This window comes from Myotis myotis, unplaced genomic scaffold (genome assembly GCF_014108235.1).
Source record: "Myotis myotis isolate mMyoMyo1 unplaced genomic scaffold, mMyoMyo1.p scaffold_m19_p_18, whole genome shotgun sequence".
Classification (NCBI taxonomy): Eukaryota; Metazoa; Chordata; class Mammalia; order Chiroptera; family Vespertilionidae; genus Myotis; species Myotis myotis.
In genome coordinates this window covers 35,176,064-35,196,844 of record NW_023416322.1, presented here as the reverse complement: position 1 = coordinate 35,196,844, position 20,781 = coordinate 35,176,064, and the positions used below count along the sequence as shown (strand labels likewise).

General features: G+C 44.3%; 1 protein-coding gene across 5 annotated transcripts in view; it reads right to left on the bottom strand.

The window, feature by feature from the left end:
• Window positions 1–15,214, bottom strand: part of TRIM33 (tripartite motif containing 33) — a 64,873-nt gene extending 49,659 nt beyond the window's left edge. For all 5 annotated transcript variants that reach the window (XR_004973188.1, XM_036342333.1, XM_036342334.1 and 2 more), the window contains exon 1: window positions 14,661–15,214. Coding sequence is in view for 4 of the 5 variants with exons in the window: in XM_036342333.1 (XP_036198226.1) it covers window positions 14,661–15,183 (523 nt within the window). In the remaining variant the exon portion in view is untranslated. The remainder of the gene's footprint in view (window positions 1–14,660) is intronic.
• Window positions 15,215–20,781: the final 5,567 nt, after the last annotated feature.

Here is a 20,781-nt window from a genome sequence, read left to right as displayed (position 1 = left end):
GTTTGATTCCCAGTCAGGGTACAAACCTGGGTTGTGGGTTCGATCCCCAGTTGGGACACATGGAAGGCAGCCAATCACATTGATGTTTTTCTCTCTCCCCCTTCCTCTCTCTAAGCATGTCCTTGGGTGAGGATTAAAAATAATCAATTAATTAATTTTAGAAAATAGGTAAAACCCTGCCTTAACAAAATAAGTGAGGCCCCAAAATTCAACTGCATAAAATAGAGAATTATTTTTTTATTATTATTATTATTATTTCCCCTCGTTAATTATAATTAATGAGGGGGAATAGGATCAAGGACAGTATCCTTCAGTACACCAATATTTATGACTTGAGCAGAAAAGGAGTTCTCTGTTGGAAAGTAAAATAATTGCATAAGCTTTCTTAGCCAGCCAAACTAAGACTAACATGAACTAAGACTGTAGTTTGATACCAGGCTGAAGCTGTTGTTCTAAGGAATTCCAGGAATTAGTTGGTGCCATTTTTCCCACTTGATTCATAAAAACTGGCTCAGAAGACCATTGGGACCTCTGCCACCCAGATCTCTTCTCTGATGTTTCCCAACCCACCCTTCCTCTACCCAGTACTTCTGCCCTCACTCTAGTAAGAATTTTAACCTGCCTGTTTGAGAATGAGGAGATAATCATGATCAAATTATATTTAAGTCTGCATTAATACAAAGTTTTACTGTAAGACCCATCAGTACTTATTGAGAAATTTATATGTATTAGTTCACTGAGTCCTCAAACACCTCTTAAAGTAAGTTCAATTACTATCACCATTTCAAAGATGAGGAAATTAAGGTTCAGAGCTCAAGTAACATTCTCAAGATCATATGGCAATGTAAACAGGAGTTGAGAGAAGGGCCAAGATCTGAAACCATGATGTCTGAATATACCCTTCCTCTTAAAACCTAGGCTAAACTAGCTCTCTAGTTAAAAGGCTGGTTCATTAGTCACAAAATAAGAGACTAAACTATATAGATATATGGAGGATAATTTAGAGGCAAAACCAAATGACTTCATGATGACTGTATGATGACGGTGTTAGTAATTCATGGACAATTACACAATTGCTCAAAATGAGGGGAAAGTAATCTTAGCCAGAATGTAATAAGTTTTATATAGAATGTGTTTATAGTCCAGAGGGAACCACCAGCATTGTAAGTAGTTCAATCTGAAGCAGTTATAATTAACTAGAGGCCCAGTGAATGAAATTCGTGCACCTGGTTGGGGGGGGGGGGTCTGGGATCCCACAGCCTGGCCTGCACCCTCTTGCAGTCCGGGAGCCATCAGTCGGACATCCCTAGAGTTGCCTCAGAGGCAGGAGAGGTTCCCACCACCACTGCTACGCTCGCCAGATGTGAGCCTGACTTCTGACTGAGCAACGCTGCCCCTGTGGGAGCACACTGACCACCAGGGGGCAGCTCCAGCATTGAGTGTCTGCCTCCTGGTGGTCAGTGCATATCATAGCAACCAGTCGTTCCACTGTTTGGTTGATTTGCATATTAGCCTTTTATTATATAGGATGAGGAGAAGTAGGATCAAGGACAGTATCCTTCAGTACACCAATATTTATGACTTGAGCAGAAAAGGAGTTCTCAGATTTAAGAAACAGATTTCAAACATTTCTCAAATGCAAATCACAAGTACACTTTCCATCAAAAGCCAGTACACAAAAACATAGGCAGAAAAATCTCAGACATCTTTCACAGCAATATTTTTGCTAATACATCTGCTTGGGCAAGGGAAACACGGGAAAAAAAATAAACAAGTGGGACTACATCAAACTAAAAAGCTTCTTCACATCAAAAGAAACCAGCATCAAAATAAAAAGGGAACCCACTGTATGGAAGAACATATTTGCCAATGATACATCCAGTAAGGGGCTAATATCCAAAATGGGCAGACCTGAATAGACATTTCTCCAAAGAGGACATACAAATAGCCAAGAGACCTATTAAAAAATACTCAGTCACTAATCATCAGAGAAATGTAAATTAAAATCACAATAAGGCTTGAGAAGAGAAGCCGCCATACTGCGCGCTCCTGATCTGTTGAGTATCGCCCGAAATTCCCCACAACCTCAACCTTTCCCCTCCCTCCCGCCCCAGGCAGCCTTCAGGTGGAAATAGAGGTAGAAAAAGCAAGGATGAGAATCGGGGTTCTGCTGCCACAGCAGCACTTTTTCTTCCCTTTCTCAAGGCTCCCATCCCATGGGGTTGAAGGGCTTTGGAAATCCACTGGGCCCTCTTCATCCAACCGCCTGGTCCTGGTCTCCTGGTTTCACCCCAAGTGTCCTTCCTCATGGACCTCGGGCACCAGCCCAAGGCACCATGTGTCTGCCCGCCCTCCTGCCTGGGCCCTGGGACCAAGCAGCCTTCTGGGTGGGGTGGGTGCCTCAGCCCACGGGCTCCTTGGAGTGGAGCTGGGATGCAAGGAATTTCTGAAGCCCTGACATTTTCCAGTGCCTTTTAAGGGGGTAGAAATGAAAAAGGGGGAGGGAGGTGAAAATAAAAAACCACAATAAGATATTACCTCACACCTGTCAGAATGGCTATCATCAAAAAAATCAGCAAACAACAAGTGCTGGCGAGGATGTGGAGAAAAGGGAATACTAGTTCACTGCTGGTGGGAATGCGTATTAGTGCAGCCACTATGGAAAACGTATGGAGTTTCCTCAAAAAATTAAAAATGGAATTTCCGTTTGACCCAGCAATCCCACTTCTGAGAACATATCCTAAAAACCCCTAAACAACAATCAGAAATAATATGTGCACCCCTTATTTACAATAGCTAAGATTTGGAAAGAGCCCACCAATGGATGAATGAATAAAAAAAGCTGTAGGACATCTACACCATGTAATACTATGCAGCTGTGAAAAAGAGGGATCTCTTACTTTTGGCACATGGACGGACCTGGAGACTATTCTGCTAACTGAAATAAGCCACTCTGAGAAAGACAAATATCACATGATCTCACTTATTTGTGGAATCTAATGAACAAAATGAACTGACCAACAAAATAAGTCCTGAAGCATGGAGGCATGGAACACAATGACATACCTCGATGTGGGGGTGGAGGATGAAGAGAGAGAAACAAAGTAACTTATATGCATAGCCCATCAACACAGACAGTAAGGTGGTGAAGACAATGGAGGGACTGTCAACAATAAAAATATTTTTCAAATAATTTTAAAAAATAGATTTCAACAGAAACAGATATCTAGAAACAAAAATAGCTAAATAATTAAAATTTTAAGTATTAAAATGAAAGGAGACATGACAAAAATAAAAGTATAACAGAACTTTTTAGTACACTTTTTAAATGAGCTAAAAAAGAAAAAAATGGGTAATACAATTTAAGAGCTATTTATATATTTCAAGAATAAAAAAACATACATTTTTTGGCATGTCTGTAGAATACTAAGAAAATGTAATGTTGTATTATGTTGCCAAAAACAGCATCCATCTGATACTCTCTCCATATGAAAAAGCCACATTTAGGTAAAATTTTACCTCTGCCTTAATGGCCTTGATTGCTTAAAAATAATAATATAGATAGCCCTACCCTGCATGCTCAGTGATTAGAGCATTAGCCCGTGGACAGAAGGGTAACGAGTTCAAATCTCCATCAAGGGCATGTACCTGGGTTGCAGGTTCGTTCCCTGGTCCCAGTTGGGGCATGTGCGTGAGGCAACCAGTCAATGTATCTCTCTCATATCTCTCTTGATGTTTTTTTCTCTCTCTCCCCCCCTCCCCGCCTCTCTCTCTCCCCTACTCTACCCCTTCCACCCTCTGTAAAAAAACAACAAAATCAATGAAAAAATATCCTCTGGTGAGAATTAACAAAACAAAACAAAAACAAGAGGGTATTACCTGAGATATTTTTTATAAGCAATAACATGAAAAAGTTTTAACTTAGAGCTGATATTATTTTACAGATAAGGAACATAAAGTCGTAATAAGATTCAAATAAATTTGTCCATATCTGTTTGTCTTCATCTGTTATTAATTCAGATAGCTAACCTTGAAGCCATAAGACATAAACTGGGTATGGAAAACAGAGAAAGAATAAAACTATATCAATGTTAAAACAGCCTAAATTATAGCCAAAACCTTAAAAGCAAACTCAATCATAATAATATGCATGTGAGAAAGATGGATCATCACCTTCAAACCAACATTAAGAGCAAAAGCAGATTTCAGCCATGACTAATTTCTCTTCTGAACCATATTTCCATGAACTTTTGATTATTATTTTAAAGATTTTTTATTGATTTTGAGAGAGGAAGAGGTAGGGAGAGAGGGAACTATCTATATGAGAAGGAAACATTGATCAGCTGTCTCCTGCACGCCCTCCACCGGGTATCAAGCCTGCAACCCAGCAACCCGGGCACATGCCCAACCAGGAATTAAACCACTGGCAACCCCGTGATGCACAGAACAATGCCCAACCAACTGAGTCACAAGGGCCAGGGCTAATTTATTGTGAAGTCTTATACTATTCTCTAACAATGTGTCTTATCTCTTCAATGGCGTCAAGGTTCATTTAATATATTCATTTTATATACTCACAACACAAAAGTTGATGCTCAACACAAAGCAGAATTTCAAGTTTGCAGAGGACAGCTGAAATGCAGTGCTCTCTATTAATCATTTCCAACTGTTTAGACTCACTTTGGCCTCATAAACATAATAAAAGTTAAATGACTCTAAATATGCTACCCTCATATCTGCTTTATTCCCCCAAAAAAAAAAAAACACAGAGATCTTCTGAATGATATTAACATTTTGCATAAATATTTATGTGAGGGTGAGTTTTTAAGCCATTCCTTACTAACAGAAAAGAAAGCTGTTTAACTTGAATATTAGCATTCTATTAATAAACTACAAATGGGATGACAGGCCAGATTGGTCTAAAATTCTGGCAGTCATTTGTGATGCTAAAAGAAATGTGGAAATTCTCATCCAAATCCATTGTGGACAACAGGTCAGACTGTACATACCATACTCCTTGAAACCTGTGCCTAGTACTACCCACCAAATTCAAATGTAGGGCATGGCATCAGAAGGCACCGTATTTTTGGCTTTGCAGGAAAAGACAAAATCAAAGATATTATATAGGTACTTGTATAAAAAAGAAACTTCCAGTTTTTATTCACGAAATTCAAAATCTATATATATAAAGGCCTAATATGCAAAGTGTCCCCTTCAGAGTTCAACCAGGAGTTCAATCGCTCGCTATGATTTGCGCTGACCACCAGGGGGCGGCACGGAATGAAGAAAGGCCCACCCAGCAGTCAGCAGCCAGGGAAGGGAGGCCCCAGCAGTCCTTGATCGCCAGCCAGGCCTAGGGGCCCTACCCATGGACGTATTTCATGCACTAGGCCTCTACTATAATAATAATCTAAACATTTTTGTAATACAAATTCATAATAAGAATTGCAAAATTCTTTGTAGGAGACAACATTTTACTTAACTGGGAGGATTTAATTAACTCACCAGCAGTGAAGAGCTTTTCCTTGCCTGGCTAACAAATAATCCACTCAGAAACTTACTTTGATTTCATTTTATCTTTAAGAAATTCTGCTGTGATAAGATATTATTCCATTTTAAAATTTCTAACTTCTCTGTCCACTGCTTTCCTTGAGTTGGGAGTCTTATGACCAGTACTTAGTCTAGTGCTATCTACATGTTGTACTCTTTTAGCAGAGCTATAGGAAAAGTGTATAACACTTTGCCAACTAATTCAAAAAGAAAATAACCCCCACTCCACTGTGCCTTAAAAGTGTGACATGTGAAATCCATTTTTCTTAACATGTTTCAAATGATAGGTATGCACTGATAATTAAAGTATTTTTGTAAGTGTCATGCTATAGCCATACATATATGCTTATTAAGTTATTACTACAACACTGCAATTTGTAGTACACCAAAAAGCAGTGCAAAGCAATGAGTACCACACAGTCTTTGTAACAACTACTCATTTTGCCATTGCAGCATGAAAGCAGTCATAGATAAATACATAAAGAAATGGACATAACTGGGTTCCAAAAATGTTATTTATGAACAGAAATTTTAATTTCATATAATTTTCACATCACAAAATATTCTTTTATTTTCAACCATTTAAAAATATAAAAATCTGTGGGAAGAGCTCAGGAGATTTATCTCAGTGCAGTGGCGGATGCAACGGCGTGAGCACACTCCGCCTATACAAGCTTCCTCGGCACACCAGGAAGTGGCAGCGCCCGCCTGAGCAAGCCCCCTAGAGCCCCTACATAGTACCCTGATCTTTCCTACTATTGGCTACCCTAAGGATTGTGTAAACTTCTGACTGGTCCAGAATGTTATATATGTTGCTGCACTTACACAATAAACTTACATCTGCGTCACTGAACCTGGTCTCCGGAGCCAGGCATGCTTCGTTAGGACTCCGTCGGCGTCACCCCCGCAGGACCCCCTGCTTCAAAAATCATTCTTAGCACATGAGCCATATAAAATGAGAAAGCAAGCTAGATTTGGCCCATGGGCTCTGGTTTGCCAACCCCTGATCTAAAGTGAAGTCCAACAGCCCTGGCAAATGTGACTCTGTTGGTTAAACATCATCCCATGTACTGAAAGGTTTGATTCCAGGTCAGGCACATACCCAGGCTGCAGGTTCAATCCCAGTCGGGTGCATGTGGGAGGCAAACAATCGATGTTTCTCTCTCACTCTCCTCTCCCTCCCCATCTCTCTAAAAGATCAATAAAACCATTTAAAAAAAAAAAAAGGAAGTCCAACAATTAACAAACATAAAACCTCCAATCAGAGTTTTCTTGTCTCACTCAAGTAGGAAAAGTACAAGGGTTATCCACTCTTTGAGGAAGCCTCAAACCAAAAGGGACAAAGAGATCAACATAAAAAGAAAAAAGATTAGAAAATAAAGTCAATGGAGAGCATTATGCTAAGTAAAATAAGCCAGTCAGAGAAAGATAAATATCACAGGATCTCACTCATATGTGGGATATAATGATCAACATAAACTGATGAACAGAAATAGATCCAGGGACAAATGGCAGGGGGTTGGGGTAGAGATCAACCAAGGACTGGTATGCATGCATATTAGCAATGGACACAGACACTGGGGCAGTGAGGGCTTGCTCTCGGGGGCGGAAGCGGGGGATCAATCGGGAAAAAGGAGACATATGTAAAACTTTAGAAAATAAAATAAAGAAAGAAAATAAAGTCAAGATCTTTCAGAATGTCAGTTGAATAAGAAAGCAAACAGAAGGAAAACATAAGAGAAAAGGTAGGAGAGAGTAAAAACCCAAGAGTGCCAACATCCAAAGTGCACCGATTCCAAAAAGTATGTGTGTGGAGAGGTGATTGGGGAAGGGAGGGTATACTTATGAAAAAAGTTTAAGTTTACAGTTTTGTTAGTAAAAGCAAAGATCACCAGACTAATAGAAAACAAACAGTGAACTATTAAAAACATTGAAAGGTAAAACAATAACTAGAGGCACATCACCAAATTTCAGAATAAGGATAAAGAGATAATTAAAAGGAAAATTGTACAAAGGATAGTACAAAGGAGCAAAATCAGACTAGCACTGGCAACACTGATTTCTTAAGAAACTAGAAGATATACCCTCAAAGTTCTGAGGAAAAAATATTTTCAACCTAGAATTTCGTATTCAGTGATGCTTTTTATATTTTTAAATATCTCTTTAACGCCTGGTCTAATAGAAGATGGCAACATATGCTTTTGCATTGAATCTGTTGTGATGACTTATTTTATTTGAAGAATATGAAGAACACCTGGCCACCCTAGCCGATCTGGTTCAGTGGACAGAGTGTCAGCCTGCTGACTGAAGGGTCTGGGTTTCAATTCCAGTCAAGGGCACATGTGCAGGTGGTGGCCCGATCCCCAGTAGGGGGCATGCGAGAGGCAGCCAATCAATGATTCCCTCTCATCAGTGATGTTTCTCATTGATGTTTCTCTCCCTTCCTCTCTGAAATCAATAAAAATGTTTTTTAAAAATGAAATAAAGCACGCCTGGCCTCTCACAGTTTTGTATTTTTTAAAAAGGGAGAGAGGCCTGGTCAGTGTGGCTCAGTGGATGAGAGGGTTGACCAATGAACCAGGAGGTCACAGTTCGATTCCCACTCAGGGCACATAGCCAGTTGCAGGCTCAATCCCCAGCGGGGGGTGTGCAGGAGGCAGCCAATCAATGATTCTCTTTCATCAATGATATTTCTATCTCTCTCTCCCTCTCCCTTTCTCTATGAAATCAATAAAAATGTATTTTAAAGAAAAAAAATTTAAAAAAGGAAGCCCTGGCCTTTTCAAATATGTGGCTACTTACTCTTCTTTGATATAATACAAAAAATATAAAAAGTGTACAGCATTTATTTCTTAATGTCTGCCTCAAGCTGGAACTTCAAACCATACTGATGCACTTTTACTACTCTCATATTAAAACCTATTGGTGTATTTTAAACTTTGAAATCTTTTTTCTATGAATGATTTTGTAACATCATGCATTGGTCATTTGTGGAAAATATTAATTCACTATGTGGATTTACAAATGTTGACATTTCATTGCACAATATCCTAGAAAAAACGAGTGCTAATATCACTACCAATTTCATCAAAAATGCCTTTTTTTAAATATGCACATTCTTTATTATTATTTTTTGTTGTTAATCCTCACCTGAGGATATTTTTCCACTGATATTTTTAGAGAGAGTGGAAGGGAGGGGGCGAGACAGAGTGAGAGAAACATCAATGTGAGACAGACACACTGACTGGTCTCCTACAGGGACTTCAACCAGGGCTGGGGATCTAGCCTGCAATAGAGGTACATGCCCTCAACTGGAATCAAACCCAGGACCCTTCAGTACGAGGGCTGACCTCTACCCACTGAGCCAAACCAGCTAGGTCAAAAATGCCTTTAAATATTGAGAATCTGTCAAGCTCATGGTAGCAGATTAAGTTTCCCAAAATTCTAATTTTTACTTAAAAGCTCTATATCTTCCTCTTAAGTAAAAAAAAAAAAAAAAACAACAAAATAAATTGGGGAGTGGGGGGACCTTGTCCGGGTAGCTCAGTTGGTTAGAGCATTGTCACAATGTGCCAAGATTTCCAGATCGAACCCCAGTCAGGGCACATACAAGAAGCAACCAATGAATGCATAAATAAGTAGAACAACAAATTGATGTTTATCTCTCTCTCTCATCAATAAAATAAATAATTTTAAGGAAAAAAAAAAGGAATAGTCAGAAAAAGCCTTTCTTAGGAAGCAACATTTGAAGTGAGGAGCCCTTCACTCAAGAACACTGGTTCTCAAACTTGGTGTGCATCAAAATCACCTGAAGACTTGTTAAAACAGACTGCTGATCAGAAGGTCTGTAGTGGGCACAAAATTTGCATTCCTGACAAGTTCACACATGATGCTGATGCTGCTGGTCCAAAAGCTATACAGTACTTGGAGGCAGAGATCTACAAGGAACAGCTACAGGGTGTGAATAACCGGTGTGTTAGAGGAACAGAAAAAACGTCAGTTAGGAGGGAGGGTAATGTACTTGTCATCATTTCAGAAACACTTAAAATGGTGAATTAAAACTACCAGCTATGGCTTCCCAGGCCAGAGATGGAATCATAGGTTGTTTAACACTACCTTGCATCTGCAAGGCATTTCAGTTTATAAAAACATTTTCATATTTATTATTTAACTTGACTCAGTGAGATATAAGTGAAGAACTATTAGCTACAGTGTAGAGATAGACTGAAGGACAAAAACATTATGAACCTGAGGGAACCAGAAAACAAGTAGCAGAACTATGTTGCCTGACTCCAAATCCAGTGTTCCTTCCAGAACAGCATGCTGGCTTTTTTAAAAAGCAAAGCAAAGATACAGGAGTTAATACTAACAAATTATTTTCTAAACTAGAGGCCCAGTGCACAAAAATTTGTGCACTCGGGGGTAGGTGGTCCCTCAGCCCAGCCTGTGCCCTCTCGCAGTCCAGGACCCCTCAGGGGTGACCACTTGCTGGCTTAGGCCTGCTCCCCGGGGGATTGGGCCTAAGATGGCAATCAGACATCCCTCTGGCAGCCCGGCAGCCCTCAGGGGATGTCCATTTGCCAGCGGGGAGCAGACCTAAGCTGCAGTCAGACATCCTTAGTGCTGCTGAGGAGGCAGGAGAGGCTCCCACCACCACCGCTGTACTGGCAGCCATCAGCCTGGCTTGTGGCTGAGCAGAGCTCCTCCCATGTGAGAGCACCCTGACCACCAGAGGCCAGCTCTTGCATTGAGCGTCTGCCCCCTGGTGGTCAGTGTGTGTCATAGTGACGAGTCATTCCCAGTCCTTCTACTATTAGGGTCAGTTTGCATATTACCCTTTTACTAAATAGGATAGAGGCCTGGTGCACAGGTGGGGGCCAGCTGGTTTGCCCTGAAGGGTGTCCCGGATCAGGGTGGGGGTCCCGCTTGGGTGTCTGGCCAGCCTGGGTGAGGGGCTGATGGCTGTTTGCAACTGGTCACACCCCCTTCAGGGTGGGGGTCCTCACTGGGGTGCCTGGCCAGTCTGGGTGAGGGGCTGAGGGCCGTTTTCAGGCTGGCAGGCGACTGAAGCTCCCAACCTCTCCTTTTTTTCTTTTCTTTTTTTTTATTCTGGGATTTATTTACCTTCTATGGCTGTCACTGGAACTGAGAGCTGGCTTTAGCTCTGAGGCTCGGCTCCAGCTCTGAGACCTCGGTTGCTGAAAGCAGGTATCTGGTTTGTTTGGCTTCTATAATTGAAACATTGTTGCCATCACTGCCGCTCTGAGGCCGAAGCTGGCTGAAAGCAGGTTTCTGGAGCTTGTTTAGCTTCTATAATTGCAACATTGTTTCTTAGAGTGCAGCTCAGAGGCCTGCAGCGGCAGGCGGGGAACGTTGGCTTCCTCCATCACTGGAGCAAGCAAGCCTCCTGTTCGCTTCAGCTGCCTGGCTGCCGGCCGCCATCTTGGTTGGCAGTTAATTTGCATATCGCCCTGATTAGCCAATGGGAAGCGTAGCCAAGTTACAGTTAATTACCATGTTTATCTATTATTAGATAGGATAGGATTCCATACCTAAAAACATGGTGGCTTCCAGACTTCATTTGTTTTAGATACTGGTTAGAAAGCAACATCTCCTTAAGATTAACAGTATTTAGTCCCATCTACTTCTTTCTACCAGTTCAAAAATAAAGCATGTAGAAATGAAGAGGGAATTTACAGACTATTATTCTCTTGCCTGCATATATATCAGAGAGCTAACTGCATTACTTCAGTCCCCTAGCCACAGCAGTCAAACACAATTTCCATCCTGTGCTCCTTCTAAATCTCCCACACAATCCAGGTTCCCACAAGAACACTGAATCCCACTTCTTACTATACTCAGGGCACCATGAGCAGCAGTTACTTACACAACCATTACCCACCTTCTATACATCCATTACCATTTAGTATCTTCTCCATCAATCAAATCTTTATCTTTTTTTTTTTTAAATATATTTTATTGATTTTTTACAGAGAGGAAGGGAGAGAGATAGAGAGTCAGAAACATCGATGAGAGAGAAACATCGATCAGCTGCCTCCTGCACATCTCCCACTGGGGATGTGCCCACAACCCAGGTACATGCCCTTAACCGGAATCGAACCTGGGACCCTTTAGTCCGCAGGCCGACGCTCCATCCACTGAGCCAAACCGGCTTCAGCCAAATCTTTATCTTTTGTTTTTGTCTTGTTAACCTCACCTGAGGATATTATTTTTCCCCACTGATTTTTAGAAAAGAGTGAAAGAGCCCAGCAGGCACTGCTCAGTGGTTGAGTGTCACAACTGTTCGCTTCCAGGTCAGGGCACTTGCCCGGGTTGCCGGCTCAATCCCCAGCGTGGGGCGTGCAGGAGGCAGCCGACCAAAGATTATTTATCATTGATGTTTCTCTCTCCCTTCCTCTCTGAAATCAATAAAAATGTTTAAAAAAAAAAGTGGGAGGGACGGGGGGAGGGGCATTGATGTGAAAGAGACACATCGATAGGTTGCCTCCTGCACACCTGGACCAGAGCTAGGATCAGGCCTGCAACCCATGTGGATGCCTTTGACCAGGAATCAAACCCAGACCCTCAGGTCCCTGGGCCAATGCTCTAACCCTTATTCTTTTTTTTTTTTTTTTTTTAATATATTTCATTGATTTTTTTCTACAGAGAGGAAGGGAGAGGGACAGAGTTAGAAACATCGATGAGAGAGAAACATCAACCAGCCACCACCCGCACACCTCCGACTGGGGATGTGCCCGCAACCAAGGCATATGCCCTTGACCAGAATCGAACCTGGGACTCTCGATTTCACAGGCCGATGCTCTATCCACTGAGCAGCCAAACCGGCCAGGGCTAACCCTTATTCTTAACATTCTTACCTGAATGTCTCCATACTTCAAACCCAAAATATTCAAAACTAAAATTATATCCTCCCTCCACCACACAAACACATCCTGCTCTGTGCCTGAATTCTTTTTATGTTTTGATTGATTTGAGAGAGAGAAACACTGATGTGAGAAACGTACATTGGCTGCCAGGGATTGAGCCTGAAACCTGGGCATGTGCCCTCAGGAATCGAATCAGTGACCTCTTGGTGCATGTGACAATACTAAATCAACTGAGCAACACTGGCCAGGGCCTGAATTCTTTTACTTGCTATTAGCACTGTTTCCATCTCCATTTCCATGGCTATTCACAATTATTAGTTACTACTAATAATAAACTAGCTGACATTTCATTAATAACTACCATGCAGTAGTACTAATCACTGTACACACTTCATTCTAACAATAACCCTATGAGGTAGGTAATTCTGTCCTTGTTTCACAAATGAGAAAACTTAGGCTAAGAAAAATTATTCTGTCCATGTCACAAGTAGGAAGTGACAAAGTAAACATCCAAACTCAAATATATCTCCCCAAAGTCCATACCTTTGCCCCACAGCAAACTGCTTATTTCTTTGATCCCTGATATCAGTCCTCTACTACGCATGCCAAATCTGTCACCTAGATTACTTCAAGATTCTCCTAACTGGTCCTGCCCTCCAGCCTTGCCTTCCCTTACCCTTCAACATGCCAAATGACCTTTCTGGATCACAAATGTGATCCTTTTATCCTCTTGACATAAAAGTCCTTCAGGAACCCCCTTTAGTCTACACTGTACAGGTACACCCTACAGAATGCATCCCAAACCCAGAGCAGGTCCACAATGCCTTACCTGCAGTTCCAAAACTCAAAAGCTTCGTAAAATTTTAAATATTTTTCATAAATTTGCAGCAAAACCCACCCTGAATTGTGGAAGGCTACTTATTGTCTATCCCATTAGTGTGATACTTATGTGTTTCAGTACATAAATATTAACATGTTTGATAATGTGTTAACCCTTGCCCCCCTGGAGATTAAAGACCTTACCAGGAAGAAGAAAATTTCCAAACTATTCTGAAGTCTAAAACACACCTGGTCCCAAGGGTTTCAGAGAAGACAGGGGTGGGGAAGATCCAGCCTCCCGCTGTATGCCCCTGAAATCACTTGGTCTGAGCCTGCCACGGCGTTAGGGGTGCGTTAATTAAATGTTTGATCAGCTATAGCAAGCTAATGTTTAAGTTGATAATTCTGTATGGCCCTCCAATGATGTTATAAATATCCCAATGGCCCTCAGCAGAAAAAAAGGTTCCCCACCCCTGAGATAAGGGATTACACACACCCCTCACCTAATCAGCCCACGAATCCAAATTTCCACCAATCACGTTACACATCCGTGCAGCAAAGGGCTGTGTAAGGTGCCCTGTGAGCTACTCACCTTTCACGAAAGCGCTCAGGGTTCTCTTTTCAGTGAAGTTTCCCCGACATCCTAGTCTAGATGGTGCCACAACCCTGCGGCAGGTACCCACCTCTACCGCTATCGGCTTTCTGTTTCCCGTGAGGCTGTGAATGAGCTCCACACTGAGTATCCTATTCAATCCTACAGTGTCTGCAGCACTAGGGGCTCATTAATGCACAATGAGCTGAAATGCATGCCCAGCTCCCCCCAATCCCCTCCAAAGCTCTTTTCTCCTTCACCCCCAAACCTTAGTATTTTTCCCGAGCCACGCAGGCCCCTCGGAGCCGTTCTCCTTCCCAATGTCATCTTAAAATTACTTTCTACCAGGCGCCTTCTCCTCACCCCAAACTCTCCCGTGCCCGTGCCCTTTATCCTCCCTTCAACCCCTAGTCCTTTCCCCTAGTCCTGAACAGGTCGAGTCCTCTCCCACGGAGACACTTCATCCTCGGCCCTCCTCGCTTACCTGCTCCCTCCACACTCTCCCGGCCCCCGGCCTCCGCACCGGCCCCTTCCCAGACCCGCTGCCCCTTCCCTCTCCCAGTCCGGGTCCACCTGCTCCCGAACCCGCACATCGCAAACCTCCCCAGGAACGGGGTCCCCTCCCCCAGCCCCCCGCGGCGGGCACCCCCCTCCCTCCGCCCTCCCCGCATCCCTGGGGTCCAGCTCCCCTGGAAACCGCTCGGAAAGCAGTGCCTTTCACCTTAGCACCCTCGGGACCGCGCCGCCCCGAGCAGTTCCGACCCCGCAATCCCCCGGCGGCCCAGACCCCGGGCAAGGAGGGCCCCGCTCACCCTGCTGAATGTCGCCGTTGCTGCCCCCCGGGATGGGCACGTTGAGCTGGCGCTCGGGCTCCGGCAGGCAGCGCAGGCAGAAGGAGTGCAGACAGGGCAGCAGCTTGGGCTCCGCCTCTCGCCGGCTCTGCAGGCTCTGCTGACACACGGCGCAGGTGTCCAGGAGCGAGGCTGGCGGTCCCAGGGGCGGCCCCGCCGAAGGACCCGGAGCGGGGGCCGCGGCAGGAGCGGGGGCCGGCGTCGATGCCGCGCCCCCGGGAACGCCAGGGCCCGCGGAGGCGGCCGGGGCGGAGGCGGCCGGGGTCGATCCGGAGGCCGCGGCCACCCCCCCGTCGTCGGGCCCCGCCGCGCCGCTCTCCGCGTCGGCCCTGCCGCCTTCCTCCTCCTCCTCCTCCACCAGCACCGCGGCGAGAGGCGGCTCCGCCTCCTGCGCCGCGGGCCCGACGGCCCCGGCAGTTACCGGCGCGCTGCCGCTGCCCCCGCCGCCGCTCTCGGCTTCGCCGCCGCCTTTGTTTTCCGCCATGTTTTCCTCTTTGAACCCGCCGGACCGCCCCGCGCCGCCCGCCGCCCGCGCCGCCGCCGCCCCCAGCCCCAGCCGCAGCCGCAGCGAGAACGGCCGCCGAGAGCGAGCAGGCGAACGAACGGACGGGAGCGCGCGCGCACGCGGCGCCCCCGCCCTCGCGTCGCGCGGCTGAGCAGGGGCGGGGCGCGCGCACGCACGCAGGACGTCCCCGAGGGGGCGGGGACTGGGGGCGCGGACTCGGGGCGCGGGCGCGGGCCCTGCCTCGCCGCCCCTCCAGGCCTGGCGTCCGCGCCGCCGCGGTGCAGCTCGGTTCTGGAGCCGGAGGCCAGGGCGCAGCACCGCCTCTGGCGGCTGGTTGTGCGCTCGGGCGCGGAGGCGGAGGAGGAGGCGGAGGAGGAGGGGGCGGCGGGGGGAAGAGTGGGAAAGGCTGGAGGGCGGGAGGCAGGGCTGGTTCCTGCCCAGCGAGCGTCTCCCGGGCGGCGCGGTCCCCACCGGTGGGCGCGTCTCCTCGGAGACCTCACCGGCACGGTCGGGCGCCCGGGCCTCGGGGCTCCAGGGTGCGCACCCCCTGGGTCTCTGTCGGGCCGCGTTCCTTTGGGTGGTTGTGCCTCGGGGGCGCAGTAAAAGGGCTTCATTTCTTTTTTCCTTTTTTTTTTTTAACTGGGGGGGCCTACCCCGAAATAGACGGGAAAGACCCGGTGAGGAAGACACTCCTGAGCGGCTGTGTTTAGCTGCTGAAGGCGTTGGATTCTCAGACGTGGCTTCGTATCAGAAAACCCATCAGCTGGGGGCTCTTGCAAAGCCGAGATAGCGAGACCACACCCAGGCCCGCGTCCGGAAGTGGGGCGGGTGGAGGATGTGGGGGAGGCGCTGGGGCCGGGGCGCCGGGTGTCGGTTGGGGAGTCGCCTCTCGGACCAGCGTGAGGCCCCGGAGCCCCACTCGGCGTCCGGCGCGCGTGGGGCGGGGGAGGCCCTGACGGCGCTGGCCCTGGGCGCCTTCCGCAGGGGCTGTCTTTATTTGAGAACACGTGTACCGGGGGGGCGGGGAGGGGGATATCAAGCCTTAAAGGCAGCCACCTGGAAACATTGTAACATTTTTATGTGTTCAGAACATACTGACCTCCTCGCTGTATCGGGCCGCGTTTCGGAGACTCTCAGCATTACAGCAGAGAGCAAAAGCGGCCCTTGCCTTCAAGGAGCTTGCGATCGGATGAAGAAAAGAATGAAGAGAGAAAATGGGGTCACTATTGTCAAGCCGCTAAATTACTAAAAATCAAGTAGGTTGAGGTATGAGGAAACAATTCTATTCTTGTTTGAACTAGCCTAGGAACTTAAACTTTAAACCAGGGGTCCTCAAACTTTTTAAACAGGGGGCCAGTTCACTGTCCCTCAGACCATTGGAGGGCCGGACTATAGTTTAAAAAAAAAAAAAAACTATGAACAAATTCCTATGCACACTGCACATATCTTATTTTGAAGTAAAAAAACAAAGCGGGAACAAATACAATATTTGTATTTGCATGTGGCCCGCGGGCCGTAGTTTGAGGACCCCTGCTTTAAACTTTCCAGCCCCCCCCCCCCCCCAATAAATAAATGAACTGTCCAGTCTTGCAGCAATGCCTGGACATAATCAGACCTCCAGATAACCCTCATTACCCCCGGCAGGAGTCACCAATTGGGACCACCTGACATCTGACTGCTAACTATCTTGGACCAATCTTAGGGCTAAGAATGCAGGACTAATTATGCTCAAGAATGCTTCTTACTATAAGAACTCTTTTCTTTCTTCTTATGGGTTTTTTTACTTAGTTGTATTTCCAGTTTGCAAACCTTAAGACCCTTGAATAAATCATTTCTAACCAAAGCCTCCAAACTCTTTTTGAGTTTGTTCAACACTAATAGAGGAAAGTTAGAAATTTCTGATGATAACTCTAATTATGGGCAAGTCCTTCCATTTAGATTCTTTAACAGGAAGGTTCAAGAGACTTGATTGCTTTTAGCTCAAAATAATCCTCATGCCAAAGTGGCACATCTTGGGGAGACCTGTCCTGAACCCCTTTATTCATGGTATCTAGAAGGTGGAAACAACTCAAGTGTCCATTGATTGATGAATAGATAAACAAAATGTGGTATGCTTATCCAGCCTTAAGAAAGGATATTCTGGCCCATGCAACAAAATGGATGAAACTTCTAGACATTATGCTAAATTAAATAAGCCAGGCACAAAAGGACAGGTATATGTTTCTACTCACATGAAGTACTTAAAGGAGTCAAATTCATAGAGACAAAAAATAGAATGGTGTTTGCCAGGAGCTGGGGGAAGGAGAAAATGGAGAGTTATTGTTTAATGGGTACGGAGTTTCATTTAGGAAGGATGAAAGTTTGGGAAATGCATGGTGGTAATGGTTGCACAACAATGGGAATGTATATTAATGCTACTGAACTGTACACTTAAAAATGGTTTAAAAAATAGTTTAAATGGCCCTGCTGGTGTGGCTCCATGGTTGGGAATCAATCTGTAAACCAGGAAGTCACGGTTCGATTCCTGGTCAGGGCGCATGTCCAGGTTGTGGGCTCGGTTCCCAGTATGGGTGTGCAAGAGGCAGCCAGCCAATCAATGATTCTCACTCATCATTGATGTTTCTTACTCTCTCACCCTCTCCATCTCTCTTTTTAAAAAATCAAAACATTTAAAAATAAGTTAAAGTTTACCTAAATCTATCCTATATAATAAAAGACTAATATGCAAATCGACTGAATGGTGGAATGACTGGTCACTATGATGTGCACTGACCACCAGGGAGCAGACACTCAATGCAGGGGCTGTCCCGTCGTGGTCAGTGCACTCCCACAGGGGGAGCGCCGCTCAGCCACAAGCCAGGCCCACAGCTGGCACCTCTCCCGCCTCCGTGGCAGTGCTAAGGATGTCCAACTGTGGGCCTAAGCTGTCAGACATCCCCTGAGGGCTCCCGTACTGCAAGAGGGCGCAGGCCAGGCTGCGCGAGCCACCCCCCAAGTGCACAAATTTTGTGCACGGGGCCTCTAGTATTTTTATAATGTCTGGGTGCTGAAAGAAACAGCTTGTAAAATCCACAGCATTTATGGATTACATTTAGTTAATAAATGTAAAAGTTTTATGTTCACATTATATATAGGTATTTTCGAATATATATGTAAGTCTTGGACATTTTTTGGCAAATTTCTAGAGGATTTTATCCTCTTGTAAAACAAATACTTTATAATGGAGACTCCTGGAAGACACCACATGTTCAAGGTTAACATCACCAGTAAGTTATAAAAGCATCATGATGTACCCCATGCTATGATGCAGTCAGAAGGATGTATCACCCTGTAATATCCTTTCTAATAATGCAGAGCCTCAATCTAATCATGAGACAACATCAGACAGTTGTGAATGACTGTCCCAGCTGCCAGGCAGCCTATAAAATAACTGACCAGTATTCTTCAAAAGTGTCTAGGTCTACTTTGTAGTTACTAAATATCTTGCGTGTTCATTATTTTTTAAATTATTTTTTACTTTTCAATTACAGTTGACATACAACATCATTTTTGAGTAATCTATCTTTCCCCACTGACTTTAAAAAGATTTTTTTTTTTTAAATATATTTTTATTTATTTCAGAGAGGAAGGGAGAGGGAGAGAGAGATAGAAACATCAATGATGAGAAAGAATCATTGATTGGCTGCCTTCTGCATACCCCCCACTGGGGACTGAGCCTGAAACCCAGGCATGTGCCCTTGACTGGAATCAAACCTGGGACCTTTCAGTCCGCAGGCCAACGCTCTATCTACTGAGCCAAGCCAGCTAGGGCAAGATTTTTTAATACATTCTAAATTTTATGTACATCTAAGTCTATTTTTCTGCTTTCAATTTTTTCCTTTGATCTGATTTAGGTCCTGGGCTAGTGACAATATGTGTGAAATATTATATATATATATTTTTTTTTTTTTTTTAAATATATTTTATTGATTTTTTTTACAGAGAGGGAAGGAGAGAGATAGAGAGTTAGAAACATCGATGAGAGAGAAACATCGATCAGCTGCCTCCTGCACATCTCCCACTGGGGATGTGCCCGCAACCCAGGTACATGCCCTTGACCGGAATCGAACCTGGGACCCTTCAGTCCGCAGGCCAACGCTCTCTCCACTGAGCCAAACCGGTTTTGGCTCTTTATAAGATTTATTATCTGGTTATTTGGTATAGCTAACCACCTGTTCTCATCTTTATTAAATGTTACCTGGCTCTCCTCACACCCTTATTCTTCTGTAAACTACAAAATCAATTCAGTAATTCTAACCAAATAAGCAAACACAAAGCAATTGGTATTTGGGTTTGGAGCTATATTGAAATTACAGATTGATTTTGTTAAAAATTGGTATGTTAATAATAGATTTTAGTCTTCCTAGCCTAATTTTTTTTAATTTTATTCAATTATTTTTTAAAATTTCATTTTATTTTTAAATATATTTTTGATTTCAGAGAAAAATACATTTCATTTCCATAAACATGTTCTTAAATGCCCAATGTGTATTAGATGCTGTACTAGGCATCGGAGGCACAAAAATTAAGGTGGCCTTTAGGAACTCATACCTGTCTGACAAGTAAACAGTGGCTCTAATATCATGTGTGATAAGTCAATATGAAGGTGCACCTACTACTTAAAGAACATAGACAAAGAAGAATGTAATTGCCTCCTGCAGGAGGGTGGCAGGGAAGGCTGCAAGGAGGCTCCGACCCTCACCTGTTCTTTGAAGGATGAGCATAAATTCATCAGCAGTAAAATGGGGAAGGTATTCTAAGGAGAGGAAATAAACAGATGAAAAGAGACAAAATAATAAAAGTGTATGTCAGAGTGGGTTTGGAGAATTATGGAAATTTCACTACTTCTTGAATTGGTAGATAAGACTTAAAAAAATAACTGGTGTTAGATTTAGAAATGATAGCAGAATTTATTATGTGCAGTTTATGTGTTTTAACTAGCACATTCCTTACAACAACCCTAATAGTTAGGTACAATTTTTGTGCACATTTTTCACATGGGGAACAGACACAAAGGATAAATAAACGGCCTTGAAGTCACAGAGCTGTACGTGGCCATCAAAGTTTCCTCCTGGAAGTCAGACAAGCAGCAGGCTCACGGCCTGCTTCTGTGGAAAGCTTTGAATGCCATGGCACAAAGTGTAGTTTTTAACTACAGGTAATAAGGAGGCAACAAAATATTTTTTTAAAAAAAGAAGTGACTTCATAGGTTAATTTTGGGGTGAATATTAGTTTGGTAGGAGCTTTGGGGGAGAGGTAGTAGGGAAAGAATGTTTACAAGGAGAACAGAAAAGAAGCTATTCCTAACATTTAGAGATGAGGAGGACCTAAAGTCCTGAGCAGTGGCAATGAATACAGGAAGCTCGGGATTAGTGTAACAATTCCAAAGTAAATAAATAAATAGGTCTCATGGCCAGTTGGATATAAGGATTAAGGAGGTGCTAAGGACAAGTTGAGTTGAGAATCTGGAAAAACATGCAGGGCCCCTGGCTAAAGATAACAGATTAGTGAGTCATCCGGTTTATTGGTGGTAATTGA